General features: G+C 40.0%; 1 protein-coding gene across 7 annotated transcripts in view; it reads left to right on the plus strand.

Moving 5' to 3' along the window:
- The window catches only part of VEZT (vezatin, adherens junctions transmembrane protein), a 90,867-nt gene that overhangs the window by 61,889 nt on the left and 9,256 nt on the right, over positions 1–19,722 (plus strand). For all 7 annotated transcript variants that reach the window (XM_014590264.1, XM_006154867.2, XM_027774346.1 and 4 more), the window contains 3 exons: positions 1,924–2,071; positions 5,716–6,041; positions 10,913–11,106. In XM_014590264.1, coding sequence (XP_014445750.1) covers positions 1,924–2,071; positions 5,716–6,041; positions 10,913–11,106 — 668 coding nt within the window. The remainder of the gene's footprint in view (positions 1–1,923; positions 2,072–5,715; positions 6,042–10,912; positions 11,107–19,722) is intronic.

Consider the following 19,722-nt stretch of genomic DNA (forward strand, 5'->3'; position numbering starts at 1 on the left):
CAGGAGCCCGGTAAGGTGGAGGTGGGAGTGTAAAGTAAGATTCAGAGGCAGGTATGATCACACTCTGTTCGAGAACCCTTATGGAATTAAAGTGAAAAAGAACCCACCAGTGATTTCTCTGAAATGACCAGTAAGGTTATGTAAACCCTTTTATGCCTGATCAGAGTAAAGGCAAAAACAAAGTACAAGTTTATTTCAGTGGGAAAGAAATGAAATCCATACATGTTATAGTTTTTTCATAGTACACATTTTCACAAACTTTTTGAAGATCCCACTATATGCACCTCTGTGACACCACCTTAGAAAATGTAGGGGGAAATGGTTCATTTCTTATCAAAATACAAATCTTTAAAACTGACCTGAGAAGAACTTTAAAATTTAAGAGATTAGGGACCAGCAGGTACTCTGCTATGGAATGATCTCCAACTTATGTGAAGTGATAAAAGGTAGCAAAGTGCACAGAACAGTGTTTTTTATTTCCTTACATTTGTGCATAAAAGGGACTGTGTTTATGTGGAGATAAATACATATGTATGTCTTTGTGCATGTGTGTGTTTATACATACATATCACAAGATACACGTACATGTGTTTAGATTTGCATTTATATAGATGTGCATTAAATATCTTGAAGTATACTCAAAAATATACATAACCTTACAAATAGCCTTTGTCTTTGGAAAAGAGAGCTAAAACAGCTAAGGCTAAACTGTGGGAAGCAGTTTTCACTGTACCCCTTAATACCTCATGAATTTTGAATCTTGTTGAATATGTCACCTATTCAAGAATTAATGAACAAAAGAAATTTTAATTACCAAGTCAAGATGGTTCCTATAATTAGAATGATTTTTTTCAGACCAGAGAAAAGGTTTAAAAAAACTCCCCAATGTCATATTTGTGAAAATACTTTAACCTTGGTACCAGCAGTTGACATAATGGCTGTCTCTGAACTCCTATGTAGTTGACTGTGATTTGAATCCCAGACTCGGAGGCTTAAAACTCAGGCCAGGCGCATGAGCATCTCCAAGAGGAGAATGGAGAAGAAGAGATCACAGTGCGGCCATCCCCCCAGGGGTGGTGGTTTCTCACTTTCTGTCTGTCCGGCAAGTGCATGCACCCTATAGCAAAAATCTCTCCAAACAAACAAGCAAACAAACAAAACATGATGTATTAACAAAGAATAGAAACTATAGCCCAGTCTCACAAATAGAGACAGAAAATATTTAAATAGAATATTTATGGGTGATACAGTGGTTAAGAGAGCCAGAGCCCACGTGGCCAACTGTGGTTCAAGTCTTGGACCCAGCAACTTGAAAGATATACCAGGCCACATGTATGTGCACAAAATCCTGATGAAGAGGAGGAAGAATTGGGGCATGACCACACCCTATTGAGCGGTGCTTTCTCTCTCTCCCTCTCTCCCCTCTGGTCATTACACATCCCTCGGGCAGTAATAAATAAGTAAGTAAATAAATAAGTTATAAGTTATGAATCAAAAGATCATTATAATATGATCAAATAGGAATATGCCAGAAATGCAAATATGGTTCAATATCAAAGATATGAGTGTAATTCCTTATAAAAACAACTAGTGGAACAAAGCAATTTTGATTGACATAACATACATTGTAAAGAAGGGGACAGACAAGAGTAGTCTATGACAAACGTAGAATAGGCTTATTGCTACCTATAACAGTAGTCATGGTATAAGACCCAGCTGAGGTGCTTGTCTGTGTCTCTCTCATTATCATAGAAAAAATTGTTGTGATGTGAACAAGGGACTTTTTTTTTTTTTAAGGGGGGGGTGTAAATCTCCTCATGTAAAAGTTCAAAATAAAGGATTAGTAAATGTAATTTAGGACAGTTTTACTGAACTTCTTGTTTTAATGAAGAGGGTTTGTTGATTGCCTTAACCTAATTTAACCTACCCCCTGAACTCTGAGAGTGACAATGTAACCAACTACATCTGTGTGGTGCCTTTTAAGGAGCTGGGTCTTGGACTGAGTGAAGAGCAGATATCAGAAGAGGAAGCACATAACCTTACAGATGGCTTCAGCCTGCCAGCATTGAAGGTAATCCATCTGTGGAAGGGATGGGCTGCAGAAGAGATAGATGTGCTTGAATTGCGCCCGTGCCTTAAACTAGAGTTTGGAGATAAGTAAAATTCCTCTTAATAGGAAGCCAAAGGCCAGCCTCATAGCACAGCACTTAAGCGCTATGCATCGGAACCAGATCCCATATGACTGGCTGCAATTCAAGTCCCAGCACTGGTCGTTTGCAAAGCATGCTGGGTGCATGGGCATATATGTCTGAAATTCCAACAGGATGGAAAAATGGTGGGAAAAAGGTTGTGGTGTGACCACACCTTTTTGTGGGCTTGTCTTGCTCTCTCTGTACCAAGCATATACATGCTCTGGAAATTTCAAAGGAAAAAAAAAATAGGGAAACAAAATGAATTATTTTATGACTAGACAATTGTGGTGTGAATAAGACACTTAACAAGATTTACATCTGCCTTTGAAAAATCTTGTTAGAACAGAATTTTTTTAACATATGTTAAAAGGTATATGAAAAGATATACTTGGCTACATAAAAATTAAACCTCTAGGGACCAGCAGTTGGTATGGTGGCTATGTCACTGGATTCCCAAATAAATAGTCAACCGCAATTTGAGTCCCAGGCCCAGTGGCTTGGGCACGCGGGGTGCGTGTGGATGCATGCCCAAGATCCCGAGAGGAGAATGGAAGAGAAGAGATTGCCGTGTGGCCATCCTCCCTTGGGGGTGATTTCTAACTTTCTATCTCTCTGCTTATCTCTTTCTGGTGAGTGCATGCGCCCTACAGCAAAAACTTCTCCAAAAGAAAAAAAAAGTAGCAATAAGACCCAGTTGTGATATCAGGCAGTGCTAAAATGCTGTGTTCGGCCGGCTGAGACCACATGGGCAGTCCACGTTCGATTCCTGGTCAACCTAAGAGGGTTGGGCGTGGTGGTGTGATTCCAGTAAGAGGCCAAGGCTGGTTGATCGTGAGCTCAAGGCTGATGTGGACAGCAGAATGAGACTCTACAAAAGAGCCAAGGATGGTGGCATGCACCTGTAGTCTCTGCCACTCCAGAGACTCTAGTAGGGGGATTGCAACACAGTGAGTCTTTGTCCAAAAAAAGACACACATACACACACACACATGGAAAATTAGGGAGGGTGAGGAGGAAACAGCAGTAAGCTGTGCTAACTTGATTATTTCAGTTTCCCTGGACCAAAATGTTGGAATCATCCTTGTTAACACTTTCTCTTCCAATATCAGTCAGTCAGGAGATTGTGGTTATACTTTTACAATGTAACCAGAGTTCAGCTACTTCTCACCTCATAACTGGACTGTGGATCTAGGCTACCATCAACATTCACCTTGATGATTACAGTCACTTCCTAACTGGTTTCTCTGCTTCTGCTCCCACATCCCTATAATCTCTTGGATAGAGCAGCCATAACGAGCCTATTGAAGTTTAAGTGAGATAAGGTCACTCTTCTGCTCACTTGCCCTTGCTTACCTAGCTCCAGCCTCACTGACCTTCTGTTCCTCAGGTGTGTGCTCCAACCAGAGGTCTTTGCACCTGAACCCTCTGCCACCTTCTCTCCCAATAATCCCCTTCAGGTGATTTACTTCCTTCAGGGGACACTTTTTTAGAAAACTTCCTGCCACGCCCTCCCTCTCCTCCCTCTCTTTCTGTTCTCCCAGAGGTCACACACATGCACACTTCCTTTCCTTCTCTGGTATATTTATTCTCCTTGGCCCATCAAGCAAGGAACACTCTTACTTGCAGATTACTATCTACTCCCCCATATGAATATAAACTCCTTCAGGGTAGGGACTTCAAACAATTTTTGTTCACTGCTATATAATCAGCATTTTGAATAGTGCCTGACATATTGCAGATCCTAAAGAAATATTTTCTGAATGAACAACTAAAGGAATAAAAGAAAAAAATCATTGCAGTCACATTTAATGGTTAAATAAGATGACTTGCCAGTAAACTGTTCATATTCCAGAATTCCTAGATATTGTATCTTAAGTAACTTGGAAATTTGTCCTTGCTCACTTGAAATAAATTAATGAGAAAGTAGACTGACATGAAATTATCTTAATTGTTTGCAGAATTTAACATTTATTTAGTAAAACTATCTAAATCATACCTCTGTGGTTTGAATCATTGGAATGTAAATTGTATGACATGGCTTCATGTCATCCTCTCTTTGTTGTCTGCTAGCATATATCCTAGGTTGTTTTCTCATGTGTGTGCTTTGGGGCAGTTGTCTTCACTGTGAACGCGACTGTATCTGGATTCAGGGTGTGTCTCTCAAGAATAGGTTTGCAGTTTCTCATGCCAGACATTCCTGAAAGCATGATCACTCTTGGACTGATTTCTATGTTAATTTTTTAGCCAATTCCTAGATCAGAATAATAGTCTCATTTTAAACCTCAAATTCTGAATCCTTCAGTGACTCATTTCTTTGGAATAATATATATCCATTATAAATAAGTCTTATTTTCTTATCTGTACGATATTTTTAAATCATTTATAAAGCAAGATTCACTTCTGGGAGTCAGCAAGTAGTGTAATGGTTAAGGTGCTGGACTCCCACATGGCCAACAGTGGTCCGAGTCCCAGACCTAGTGGCTTGCTTTCTCACCCTCTCCCTCTCTTTCTCTCTCTGGTGAGTGCACATGCCCTGTAGCAAATTAAAAACTAATAATGATAATAAATAAAATTGAATCATTGTTTTTTAAAAGATTCTCTTCTAATAAATGTATTCAGTGCCATCAATATTTTCCATGTGGGGTAAAATTGTATTAAATAAATATACTGACATTCTCTCTTATACTGGGATCAGAGGTTCTCACCTACTATGAGTATGTAATTCGATATAACATTCTCGGCTAGTCTTTTTTTTTTTTTTTTGAGAGGTTTTTTCGCTATAGGGCATGTGCGCTCACCAGACAGACAGACAGAGACAGAGAGACAGAAAGCGAGAAATCACCCCCCCAGGGGGGGGGGGGAACGCGCCAAACCCTTTCGCACTCCTCTCAGGATCTTGAGCACACACGCACACGCGCCTGGTGTGAGTTTTAAGCATTGGGTCCGGGATGTGAACCACAGTCGACTACGTGGGAGCCCAGCGACATAGCCATTACGCTAACTGCTGGTTCCCATTCTTGGCTAGTCTTAAGAGTTAGTTCAGGATCAGCAGATAGAGTAATGATAATGTCATTGGATTCCCACTTGGTGGACCGCAGTTCCAGTCCCAGACCCAGCAGCTTAAAATTCACATCAGGCACATGCATATGCGTGCCCAAGATCCTGAGAGGAGAATGGAGAAGGGATTGCAACGTTGCCATCCCCCCTGGGGAGTGATTTCTTACTTGCTGTCTCTCTGTCCCTCTGATCATGGGAACATGTCCTTATATGGCTTCTAAACTTACTCATTCAGTAATGCTTTCAGATGGAGTTGTAAGCTGCACACTGCTGCGTGAACAAGCGCATGCATCCTATAGCAAAAATCTCTAAAAAAACAAAGGAGTTAGTTCAATCTCAGCTATTCTTTTTTTTTAGAATAAAATGCAGAATTTATATGAGAAGCTAAGATAAGCAAATGTGTAGCTTTTTTTGAACACTGGCCAATATTTTTCCCTGATGATGTCCTTTTCTCTCTTCTTTGTAGGTTTTGTTCCAACTCTGGGTGGCACAGAGCTCAGAGTTCTTCAGACGGTTAGCCCTCTTACTGTCTGCAGCCAATTCACCTCCTGGGCGCTTACTTACTCCAGCCCTTTTGCCTCATCGCATTTTATCTGATGTGACTCAAGGTCTACCTCATGCTCATTCTGCCTGTCTGGAAGAGCTTAAGCGCAGCTATGAGTTCTATCGGTACTTTGAAACTCAGCACCAGTCAGTACCCCAGCGTAAAACTCAGCAGAAGTCCAGAGAACTGAATAACGTTCACACAGCAGTGCGCAGCTTACAGCTCCATCTGAAAGCATTACTGAATGAGTAAGTTTAGAAGCCGTATAAGGAAATGTCCCCGTGATTAGCAAGCTTCATTCTTGTGCCATTGTGGTTGTTGGCTTATGTCCTAGGTAGAAAGAAGAAACAAACATGAGACATGCATGCAGCCTGAAGGATGGTTTATAGCTACGAATATAACAGAGAAACAATGATTTGTAAGTACTACAATTGGGGGAGTCATTTATATTGCTTTTCCTGATTTTAACAGAGAACCTAAAAGATTGAACAAATGCAGATACTGTTTGTTCTCTTTGAGAGCTGAAATGAAGAAGGTTATAAAGAATGAGCTTCTCTTTTTTCTTTTTTTAATTGCCAGAGGGTCTGCGTGTGCTTACCAGAGAGGGAGAAAGCACTCCCAGTGGGACACGATCATGCTATGCCCTTTCCTCCATTTCTTCATCCTGTCGAGATGTCCAGTGTTTTTCAAGCCTGTGGGATTGGGATCCAAACTTCAGTTAGCATGTGGGATCTGGCTCCCTTATCCAGAAGGCTATAGGGACTTTTCTGAGGTCGGGCTCTTAATGATGGAACCTGCCGTCTGAAAGTATTCTAATATCTACCAGCACTAGAACAATGTAAGAGTAATTGTTATGTACAGATGAAAAGTAGTATATTGCTACTTTTCTAAATAAATTGCAGCAGATTTAGAACTTCTATGGAATAGGACATGTTTTTGGTCCTAGCTGAATAGTAAAATATAGGGTTTATGATTTATATTTGTTGCTCTTGTATATTGCGTGGTATTCTTTGTACTATTCCTTCATTTCCTAATTTTTATGTCACATTTTCTTATGTCTTTTTTGGGGAGGAGGGGGAGCTTTTTGCTATAGGGCGTGTGCGCTTGCCAGACAGACGAGAGAGACAGACAGAAAGTGAGAAATCACCATCCCAGGGGGGATGGCCACACCGCAATCCCTTCTCTTCCATTCTCCTGTCGGGATCTTGGGCACGCACACACGCCCACACGCCCGGCATGAGTTTTAAGCCTCCGGGTCCAGGACGCGAACCACAGTCGACTACGTGGGAGTCCAGCGACATATCCATTACGCTAACTGCTCATCCCGTTTTCTTATGTCTTTTATCAATTGAAAAATACTGTTTTCGGGGCCAGCAGGCGGCATGGTATTTTGGGGCACTGGATTCCCACATAGCCAACCACAGTTTGAGTCCCAGACCTGACAGCTTGCTTTCTCACTTTCTCTCACTCTTTCTATTTAGTTTTCTGGTGAACACACATGCCCTATACTAAATTTTAGAAATAATAACTAATTAATAATTATATTTTTAAAAGGAAAGAAAAATACTATTTTCTTCTTGGAACTTTTTAAGTTTAAAAATTGAATCCATGCATGTAATATTTGAATATAATCATTTCCAATGAAATTTTTCTCTAACAGTGATTGTGTAGGACTGAATCAAAAGAATGACTGAATTCATGTCGTGTTGATAATCAGGAAGGCCACCAGGATTTAATGAGTTGATAGGTCGTAATTGAGAGGGCAGCAATTAATTTTATAGGATAAGAAAATGGATGGAAGGGATTTGGCATATCAGCAAAATCAGAAAGCTAGTTTAACTAGGAATGAGGGAGGATATGATATACAAGAATAGGAACTTCAGATTGCAAAGACATTTCAAGAAGATAAAAGTTTTTAACCATTAGTTCAAGGACTGGGATAGGTAGTTATAAGGGTAGTGTAAAGGGTGGGGTTTAGTGACAGTGAAAAAAACTAGGATGGGACCAGCAGTTAGCGTAATGGCTATGTTGCTGAACTCCCATGTAGTCGACCAGTGGTTCAAGTCCCGGACCCGGTGGCTTAAATTCATGCCAATCGCATGTGCGTGCGTGCCCTAGATCCCCAGAGGAGAATGGAGGAGAAGGGATTGTGGCATGGCCATCCGCCGGGGGGTGATTTCTCTCTTTCTCTTGCTCTGTCTCTCTCTGTCTTTCTGACAAGCGCACGTACCCTATAGCAAAAACCTCTCCAAAAAAAAAAAAAATTGGGACCAGCAGTTAGTGTAATGGCTATGACACTGGACTCCTCTGTAGTCAACCATAGTTCGAGTCCTGGACCCGGTGGCTTAAACTCACGCTGGGCACAGGTGCGTGCGTGCCCAAGATCCCAGGAGGAGAATGGAGGAGAAGGGATTGCAGCGTGTCCATCCCCCCTGGGGGGTGATTTCTCTCTTTCTATCTCTCTGTCTCTCTCTGTCTTTCTGGCGAGCACACGCGCCCTATAGCAAAAAACTTCTCCAAAAAATCCGAAAAAAAAAAGGAAAAAAACTTCTCCAAAAAAGAAAAGAAAAAACCTAGGATGCTGGTGTGTTCCAGTGGTCTACATCTGCCGTTTTAGAATTCAGGTGAATGATGACCTGACTTCTAGCCATGTTTCTCACAGAGAATTTGGGAGATAAAGCCATTCATGACGTGAGTGGGCAAAATTGAGTCATTTCTGGGGAAAATAAGAATTTAGTGAAAGATTGTATTAGGCGAAGACAGCATCACCAAGGAATTTTTGGTAATAGAATTAGAAATTTACAGGGATGGGATTAGGAGGTGGTGTGGTGGTCATGGCGCTGGACTCCCACATGGGTGACTGTGGTTTGAGTCCCAGACCTGGCTTGCTTTCTCTTTTTTTTCTCTCCTTTAAATTTGAAAACAACAATAATAATTAATAAAACTAAATAAATAATTCAGAAAGAAAGAACGGTAGATAGATACAGGACATATTATAACACATTAGAGTGAGGAAAAATGGCTCAGGGAAGAATGTTACACTGGGTGGACCTCATCATGAAAAAGAGGAGCTTTGAACCTTGGGTGCTGATTGTGGATTATGCATGGGACATATGTGTCCTGTTTTAAAATGGAATATTCTTGGCCAGCAAGTGACATAGAGTTTAAGGTGTTTGGATCCCATATGGCCAATTGCACAGATCAAGTCCCAGGCCCACAGCTTGAAAAGCATGCCAGGCACATGTGTGTGCATGCCCAAAGTCCTGAGAGGAGAGTGGAGGAGAAAGGATTATGACATGGCTGTACCCCTGGAGGGTGCCTTCTCTCTCTATCTCCCTCTCCCTCTCTCTCTCTCTCTCTCTCTCTTTCACTAGCAAGTACACACACCTGATAACAAACTAAAAAATAAATAAATAGAGTATTCTGTGAGTGTCCATGTCTTGTTTCAGCGGAGTATTAACTATGTTGCCATCCTCCTACCTTAGTCTCCCCAGTAGCTGGGACTACAGGCGTGTACTACACCTAGCTTTTTCGCGTGGACTGGGAATTGAACCCAGGCCTCCAAAATGGCCTTGGCACACAGTACCACAGCTGAGTCTAAAATGGAATATTTGATGATGGGACCAGCAGGTGGCAAGGTGGTTAAGGTGCTGGAATTCCCACATGGCTGACTACTGTTCGAGTCCTGGACCTGGCGGCTTGCTTTCTAATTCTCCCTCTCTTACTTTCTCTCTGGCATAACTCATGTGAATAATAATAATTAATAAATAAATAAATAATAATTCTTTTTTTAAAAAATGGAATATTTGATGTATACTACTACCTATCTAAGAATATAGCATGCCATGAATTTTTTTTTTTTTTTAGAGAAATTTTCAAGTCTCCAAGTCTGGGTTGGCTATCTGGGAGTCCAGCCACATAACCATTATGCCATCTGCTGGCCCTAACCATTGACCTCATACCGTTCTTGCTGCCTCCAGAGTGTGCACAGCCAGGTTAATGTTACCAAAGAATATATTGAGTCATCTCAAAACTTATGATGCATTTTTGTATAGAAAATACTTCATGGCTTTTTTCTCACGACTTAATATTACCTTCTCACTTAACTAAACATTTTCAGAGGTTACAGACTACAGGAGCTCAGGCTGAGGTCTGTACAGAACACTCTCTAGAAAGGGTTGCCACAGCCTGGCTATGGGCTGCATCGCTATCTGTATTTCTCACTCCTTTTCTTCAGTTGAGGCAAACTGTGGAAATGCCTTTTTCCTTGTTCTACCTAGAATGACTTTCCTCATCTTTTGTACAAGCTCAAATTTTATTGTCCTTCAATGCTACCATCAGAGTCCCTCTTCCTTAGCTTCCCCTCTCCGTACCCAGAGCTTGCAGTAAAATCCCCCTCTTCTGAATCTCATGATGCTCTGTACCTCTTCGTGGTGTTACTCTTTTGTGCTTGGGTTCAGCCCAGCTTTATAGCTTACCACCTTTGTGACTCTGGGAAAGGTTATTCAGCTCTCTAGACCTAATTTCTTATCTGTAAAATGGAAATAAAATGTTAGTTTTAGCTTTTTATGATACTGTGGTTTTTTTTTACATACATGTGAAATTTCCAATTTAGTTACCATTTTTTATAAATAGGAAATGAGTTCAAGTTCTCATTTCAGCTCATAAAATGTCTAATATATATGCCAGAAATATTTGTCAAATAAATATATGATGTTCTCTATAAGCTTTTTTTAAAAATTGTGGTATACACATAACAAAATGGTTAAGCATTTTCAAGTGTACAGATCAATGATATTAAGTACTTAACATTGTTTTACAACTATCACCATCATTTACCTCCACAATTTTTTTTCATCATGTAGGTATTTTTCTAGAGGGTTTGCGTGCTTACAGGGAAGGGATAGACATAGCACCCCCCAGTGGAGTGTGGTCATACACGCAGTTTTTCAAGCTGCCAGAACTGGGATTCAAACCATGCAGTCAGCCAGGTGGGATCTGACTTTCTTAACCACCAGAACATAGGGCTGGCCCTAAAGTTAATTTTTTTTAAATAAGCCTTGTAAATTATAGATTCTATTATCTTAGAAATCTGTTTCTGTTTTTCTTTATCACTTAGGGTAATCATTCTTGAAGACGAACTTGAAAAGCTTGTTTGTACTAAAGAAACACAAGAACTAGTGTCAGAGTCTTATCAAATCCTAGAACAGAAACTGAAGTTGATTCAGCCCCATGTTCAAGCAAGCAACAATTGCTGGGAAGAGGCCATTTCTCAGGTGGACAAACTGCTACGAAGAAATACAGATAAAAAAGGTATCTGTGAAGAACTTCTTTAGCATATGCTTCTCAAGCATGCTGATTCCATTCTGATAGAATTTTATTTAGGTGGATTTCTTGTCTGCATGATGAAAGTAACTTTACAAAACTTTCTTGTTTTCATATTTAGAAAACATTGAATTTATATTTACCAATTGGCACTGAATACAAAGTGTAGGCTCTTATTTTGTAAATTAAAAATGATTATGATTTGTCTGGGCACGTGTGCATATGTCACCAAAACCCCAAGAGGAGAATGAAAGAAAAGGGATTGCAGCATATCCATCCCCCACGGGGTGATCTCTCTCTCTCTATCTCTCCCTCTCTCTCTCTCTCTTGTGAGCATACATACCCTATACCCAAAAAAAGGCCAAAAAAAATGAATATGATTTGAAAATTTAATGAATCATACTTCCTTTTTTAAAAACTAAAATGAAGGGCTAAAATTTGATAATATTTTTCTGTTATTAGAAAAACATTTATAACCTCTACTATAATAAAAGAATGAATTTGATAGTCAGAGGCCAGACCCTGAGTTTTCCTTTAAGATAAAATACTCCAGACATTTAGAAAGGATGTACAAGTGATAGAATTAGTCCCTACATGTTGATTTAAATAGGGATCTAAGTGTATTAAACGCCATTATTTAATGGTCATGAATCAGACTGTTTTATGCTGCTAGGTAAAAAGGAAGTGTTGAAAATTTCCACCAAACTACTTTTATTTAACTCATATTTTTTTCCTTTTTTTTAAAGAATTATTTTTATTGGGACCAGCAGTTAGCGTAATGGCTATGTCACTGGACTCCTATGTAGTCGACCGTGGTTCGTGTTCCAGACCCAGTGGCTTAAAACTCACGCTGGGTGCGTGTGCGTGCATGCCCAAGATCCCGAGAGGAGAATGGAGGAGAAGGGATTGCAGCGTGGCCATCCCTCCGGGGGTCATTTCTCGCTTTCTGTCTGTCTGTCTGTCTCTGTCTGTCTAGCGAGCACATGCACCCTATGGCAAAAACCTCTCCAAAAAAAAAAAGAATTATTTTTATTTAACTTTATTTATTTTCACTTGACCAGAGAGGGACAGAGAGAGAGTGAGAGAGAGAAAGTGAGAATGCAAGCCACCAGATCCAGAACTCGAACCATGCCACCTGCCAGCCCCCATAGTTTTTATTTTTTTTTACATCACTAGTTTCATTTTGAATGTTTGGCATGTTATTTTTTTTTAATTATTTTACAAACCAATACAATGTTTATCTCTTCGATTTTTGTTACGAGGTTAATCTGACTCATGGCATAGAATTAGTATTGCTGCCAAAAACAGTGCTTTATTAGCCTGTTCTTGTTTTGTGTAATGTTTTAAACAGGCTGAGTAAATCCTGACATAATAGAAGTATTCACTTTTTTCAAAGGCAACATGAACATGCTAATTACTTATATATTGCCTATAGGTTTCCTTTACATTTCAAATATAAGTAGTGAATAATTTTTTTCTCCAAAGAATAAATCTGCTAAGGAATCTTAAGATATGCAAGTTGATCTTTTTGAGGTGAAGTCTAGTGTTTCTATAAATAGATGCACTCAGAAAACCTTTGGGGTTAAAAAATGCATATAAGGGCCAGCAGGTGGCGTGGAACCCACATGGCCGACTATACAGTTCAAGTCCAGGACCCTGTGGCCTGACAGTCATACTGGGCACCTATGTGCATGCCCAAATTTCTGAAAGGAGAATGAAGAAGAAGGGATTGTAGTGTGACCACCCCTCTGGGGGGGGTGATTTCTCACTTATTCTTTCTCTCTTTTTCTGATGAGTATACAGGTCCTACAAAACAACAACAAAAAACTTTAAAAAATAAAAGAAAAGTGCATCTCATTCAGCCCTTCTTCAGTACACTCCAAGATATGGAATTTTAGTCTATTATTAAACAATTATTGTTTTGTTAACCATTATTTTGAAAACTGTCTCCAAACCACTGGGCAGATAATTAATAAAGTCATTTTGGGCCAGCAGATGGCATAGCAGTTACATTGTTGTACTCCCACATGGCCACTAGACCAAAAGGCTTGAAACTCAAGCTGGGCATGCATATGCACGGGTGTATATGTTTGTGTTTGTGTGTGTCCACCCGCCCAAGGTCCTGGGAGGAGAGTGGAGAAGAAGAGGTTGCAGCATGACCATCTTCCCTGGTGTGAGGGGGATGGGTGATTTATCACTTTCATTCTCACTGTCTCTGTCTCTCTCTCTCCAGTGAGCACACAAGTCCTAAGGCAAAAACCTCTACCCAAAAAAAATCATTTCTTTTTTGTAAAGAATTACTTTTTTATTTGTATTTATTACTGTTATAATTATTATTTTAATTTGCTACAGGGCATGTGCACTTACCAGAAAAAGAGAGAGAAAGCAGAGACAGAGAGAAAGTGAGAAAGCACACCACCAGGTCCAGTACTTGAACCCTGGCTGGCCATGTGGAAGTCCAGCACCTTAACCACCATGCCTCCTCCTGGCCCACCATATCCTTTTTTAAAGATGTTTTATTTTGAAATTATTTCACACTTAGAGAGAAAAGTTGCAAGAGTTGTTCAAAATATCCTTATCCACATTCCCTAGTTGATGCCACATTTGCAAACTTGGGACCTTCCCCTGTGGCTTTATTACTGCCGAGTGTTTCATCTCCACTGTGCCCCCGCAGCTGGCCCACACCAGGCCTCTTACTGAACCTTTCAGGTGTTTCCAGCCTTTGCCCATGTGTAAGAGCCATTCGTAATTTCTGTCTTTTTATTTTTTTAGAGAGAGATTTTTGCTATAGGACACATGCTTTCACTGGAGTAACAGAGTCAGAAAGCAAGAAATTACCCCCACACACCCCAGGGCCAATGGCCACACAGCAATCCCTTCTCCATTTTCCTCTTGGGATTTTGGATACGCACACACATGTGCTCAGCATGAGTTTCAAACTTTTGAACTGTGGTTGGCCATGTGGGAATCTAATGACATAACCATTATACTATCTGCTGGTCTCACCATTTGTAATTCCTTTTCTTTTTTTTTTAGAGAGATTTTTGCCATAGGGTATGTGTGCTAGCTGGAAAGACAGAGACAGAGAGATAGAAAGTGAGAAATCACGCCCAAGAGATAATCATAGCACAATTCCTTCTCCTCCATTCTCCTCTCGGAATTTTGGGCATTCATACGCACATGCACGCGTGCGCACACACACACACGCCCAGCTTGAGTTTTAAGCCACTGGGTCCAAGACTTGAACAGGTCAACTATTTGAGTACAACAACGTTACCATTATGCCATCTGCCGGTCCCCACTTGTAATTTCTATCCTGAGAATTGCCCATTTTTATACTATTTTTTGTTTGGTTATTTATTTTCCTATTGCTTTGTAGAAGCTCTTTTATGTGTTTGTGAAATAGTTTTTCTGTAATACAGTGCAAATTTTTTCCTGTTTTGTCATGTAACTATTGACTTTGTGGTAAGTTGTTTCCTCACAACAATAGTTTATATATATTTTTTTACTTTATGTGTCTTCTGTATTTTTATGTCATGGTTAAAAACATTCCTTGTTTCGAATTGATTTTGTAAATTCACTCATGATTTAACATTTTTGTGGTTTTCTGTTTTTATATTTATATCTTTAGTTCCTCTGAAATTTATCATAGCAATACATATGAAATATGGATATAACTAATTTTTTCCAAATTGATAGCCATTGTCTTAACACCATCTTTTCATTTATAGTTTGAAATCTAGTATTTGTTTTGTTTTGTTTCTTTGCTTTTTCTTTTTTTCATTGACTTTCTTCTTTATACCAGAGGGTATGTACACTCGAGAGAGAGAGAGAGATTGCACCCCCTAGTGAGGTGTGGTCACACCAAAATCCCTTCTCTTCTATTTTTCTAACCTGTTGGGATTTTAGACATACACACAGATGCGTTCAGTGTGTTTTTCAAGCAACCAAGGCCAGGATTTGAACCATACAGTTGTTCCTGTCCCACTCCCTTAACTGTTGTACCACGGAGCTAGCCTAATCTAGTTTTATAATATACTTTAATAGTTTATTGGACTAACCCTACTATCTCTTCCCCTAGAATTTTCCTTGCTCTTCTTATTTTTAAATTTTTGAGATCTTTAGAATTAGTTTGTATAGGAGCCAGCAGGTGGCATGGTGGTTAAGGTGTCAGACTCCCACATGGCAGACCACAGGTTGAGTCCCAGACCTGGCCACTTGCTTTCTTACTTTCCCTCCCCCTCCCTCTCTGTCTGTCTCTCTTTGGTGAGTGCATGTACCCGGCAGCAAATTTTTAAATAATTATAAAATTAAATAAATAATTCTTAAGAAAAATAAAAAGAATTAGCTTGTATAGTTTCCCTCCTATCACCATTAAAATAAAAAAGAAAAAGTGCTGGTGATATATATTTTTTTACTTTATAGAATAATCAGAAGAATTGGCATTTTTATCTTTTTTGTTATTATTGTAAATGAGATAGGTTTTTTTTCTGGTATTTAACTAGTTTCTTTTAGTTAAATGAAACTAATTTTGTATTCAGCCTCCTTAAAGACCTCTACATGTGATAGTCTTTGCCTGATTTTTTTACTTTTCTAGGAGTATACAAATGATAATTTTACTTCTTCCTTTTTTTTTTAAAGGTTTTTGTCACAGAGAGCATAGTGCTTGCTACAGAGAGACAGAGACAGTGAGAGGGAAATTGAGAAATTACCCTCCAGGGGTATAGCCATGCTGCAATCCCTTCTCCTCCATTCTCCTGAGATTTTGGGCATACACACACTTACCTGTTTGATTTTTCAAGCCACCAGTCTGGGATTTGAACCACAGTCAGACATATGGGAGTCCAGTGTCTTAACCACCATGCTCCCTGCTGGCCCTGACCATGTATCATTTTTATGTCTAATGCCAAATCTAATTTTTTTACTTCAACAATGAAACGCGTTTCTTATTAATAACCCTAAATCTCCAATCCCCCAGTTCCCTTCTCAGAAATAACCACTGTTGTCAGTAATGAATTCATCATTCCATAGTTATTCTGTGAAAACATATGTAAACCTTGATCCTGGATTGGGGATCTGTTCTGCCTGAATTTATATTCCAAATTTGTCATATGTTAGCTTTGCAAACCTGAGAAAGTTATTTCTTTGTGCCTCCTTTCTCATGCAATAAATGTCAGAAATGTTGTATCTAATACAAGCAGTTGTTGTGAAGATAAAAATTTTAACACATGTAACAGCTTTAGAATACCTGGCACCCAGGGTCAGCAGGTAGCATGATGATTAAGGGCACTGGACTCCCACATGGCCGACCACTGTTTAAGTCCCAGACCTGGCGGCTTGCTTTCTCTTTTCCCGTCTCTTTCTCTCTCACTCTGGTCATACTTAAATAAAGAAAGGAAGGAAGGAAGTTAAATAAAAGAATTAAAAAAAAAAAGAATACCTGGCACTCAAAACTAAAATAGCATTGAATTGTGTAGAGACTATGACTCACTATCTTAATTTCTTACTATATAGTATGTATGTATGTATGTGACCAGTATCATAAAATGAACATGAACCCATCAGCCAACTTAGAAACCTCAGCTGTTACCAATGCTATTCTATCATTTCCCTATGTGAGCCTTCCCTAGCTCATCTCCCTGCCTTCTCACAAAGACCCACCAGCCTGAATTTTATCATTTATTTGCTGATACTTGTTTCATAATAGAGCATTTGCTTGCACACATGAGTGTGTGTGTGTGTGTGTGTGTGTGTGTGAGAGAGAGAGAGAGAGAGAGAGAGATGAGCACCCTTTACTTGATCTGGTCATGCCACAATCCCTTTCTCTAGTCCTCTAGCACATCAGATATTGGATACTCAAGCACGCATGTCCAGCATGCTTCAGGTGGATCAGGCTTGGGACCTGAAACAGTCACCACATGGGATCCAGCTTCTCTTGAGCAATATCTTAGTACTATGCCAGAAGTTGGCCTGATTTTTTTTTTTTTTAATTTGTTAGAGGGCATGTGTGCTTGCTGGAGAAAGAGAGAAGAGGGAATGTGAAAAAGCATCCCCCAGGGAGGATGTCCACACCACAGTCCTTTCTTCATTCTCTTCTTGTGATTTTGGGCATGCACACACACATGCCTAGCATGTTTTCCAACCCGCTGGGTCCAGGATTCAAACAACACAGTACACCATGCAAAATCCAGGTACTTTAACCACTATACCACTGGCTGGCCCCTTCAAATCTAAAAATATATTGTTTAATTTTGCCTCTCTTAAAGCAAATACTGTCATCCTATTAGAGACTTGTAATACTTTACTTTTAAGATATAGTAAAAGACCTCACTGGGGACATGGAACATGGTAGGCATACAATAATGTATGAATGGATTGAATAGAAAGAACTTTGTGTAATAAAGAATGAGTCCCTCTAATTTGACACATTAAGAAATTTCCAATATTGCCAATATATGAAAAAGAACCCCAAAGATGTCATCTTTTTTTTTTAAGAATTATTTATTTAATTCCATGTTATTATTAGTTCTTTCATTTGACCAGAGAGAGAGGCAGAGAGAGAGAGAAAGGGAAAGGGACAAAGCAAGTCACCAGGCCCAGGACTTGAACCACAGTCAATCATGTGGGAATCCAGTGCCTATGGGGCCCCACCACCTGCCGGCCCCAAAGAGGTCATTTTCTTTAGCATTATTTTGCTGTCTGTTCTAGTCTGTTCTGTTGCTAATAGCAAAATTACCTGAGTGAGTCTGAGGTAGATACCTCACTTTCTTCATCTGTCATATGAGAATTACTAGACTTATTTAGCTCCCAGTTTGGAGGTCCCAGGTACAGGGGCGGTGTTCTTGCTGGCAGATACCTTAGTAGAGGGCAGCAGCTTGAACAGAGCACAGAATTTCTGTCTCATTGCCTCTCCTTATAAACCCACCAGGACTCAATCATGGGGCCCCACCCTGGTGCCTAACCACTTGTTAAATGCTCCACCTTTTAACCTTGTAGTCCTATTAAGTTTCCACCTTCCTAATTCCATTGTAATAACTCATCAAATTTTAACACACAAATTTTAAGGGGACACATTCAAACCATAGCACTGTCTCCCCGGTAAGCTCAGAAAATTCTTGAGAATAGGTTACCACTTTGCATTACTCAAGAATTGCCATAGAAAAGAATTTCTAGGTAATAACAGTTTCTATGTTCTAAATGGAACTTTACTGTGCACATAATCTCAGTGGTAGGCATTTTTCTATCTGTACTGTTATTTTTACCACTATTCTATAGACAACTGTGCCTTAAGCTAAGAAGTTGCTAAACTGAATTTAACCCAGTGTGTCTAGCTAGAGCTCTTACTCACTGCTGCTCTTCTCTCACTCTTGCTACCAACTACTTTATCTTGGTCTGAGTCATTAAGCCATCTTGCCTACAGACTAGGAACCAATCATCTTTTTATAGCATTTCCCAAACACGTTTTTTCCCACATCTGAGTTGTTGTTTTTTTTTAAGAGAGAAATTTTTGATAGGGTCCATGTGCTTGCCAGAGAAACAGCAAGAAATCACCCCCTCCCCCCCGGGAGAATGGTCACACTGCAATCCCTTTTCCGTTCTCCTCTTGGGATTTTGGGCACATATGCACACACACCCAGTTGAGTTTAAGCCACCATGTCTGGGACTGGAACCATGGTCAACTATACGGGAGTTGAGTGATGTGATCATTATGTCATCTGCTGGTTCCACCAGTCTCACTGTGTTGCCCCGGCCAGCCTAGAGCTCAAGATCTTCTCGGCTTCACTTCCTGCATTGCTGGGATCACAGGCACAGGCCACCATGTCTGGCTTTTACAACAGGCAGCAAACTGGGACCTCCCATGTGGTGCCAGTGTGTGGAGCCCGCGTCTTAGTACACAGCACCGTGGCATGGCATTTCCTTTCCTTTTTTCTTTTTTTTTTTGGAGAGATTTTTGCTCTAGGATACATGTGCTCACCAGAGAGATAGAGAGACAAAAAGCAAGAAATCACCCACCAGGGGTGATGGCCATGCCGCAATCCCTTCCTCTCTATTCTCCTCTCGGCATTTTGGGCACTCACACATGCTCCAGGCATGAGTTTTAAGTCGCTGGGTCTGGGACTCGAACTGTGGTCAGCTACATGGGACTCCAGCGATGTGCCATCAGCTGGTCCCTCCTTGCCCTTTTTTTAAATCCTTAACTGTCATTGTTCTTGAAAGATGAAAATCTAGAAATTTAAACCGTATTTCTTTTTAAGAAGAGAGGTAATAATGAAAGATAGAGAACTGGATATAAAATTAAGTAAACCTGTGATTGGATACCAAACACCAATTTTAAGTAATTAATTAATAAAAGTTAAATTCACTTGGGTGGTTAGTTCAAAGTATTTCTGTGTAAAACTCCTTCCTGATTCTGATTTTTTTTTCTTCTGAGAGGTTTTTGCCTGACGGTACATGCACTGTCCAGAGACAAGGGCACGAGAGAGACAGAAAGTGAGAAATCACCTCACAGGTGAATGGCCACGCCACAATTCCTTCTCCTCCATTCTCATCCCGGGGTCTTAGGCACACATGCACATGAGCCCAGCGTGAGTTTCAAGCTGCCAA

This window comes from Tupaia chinensis, unplaced genomic scaffold, assembly GCF_000334495.1.
Source record: "Tupaia chinensis unplaced genomic scaffold, TupChi_1.0 Scaffold000423_1, whole genome shotgun sequence".
NCBI classification, from domain to species: domain Eukaryota; kingdom Metazoa; phylum Chordata; class Mammalia; order Scandentia; family Tupaiidae; genus Tupaia; species Tupaia belangeri.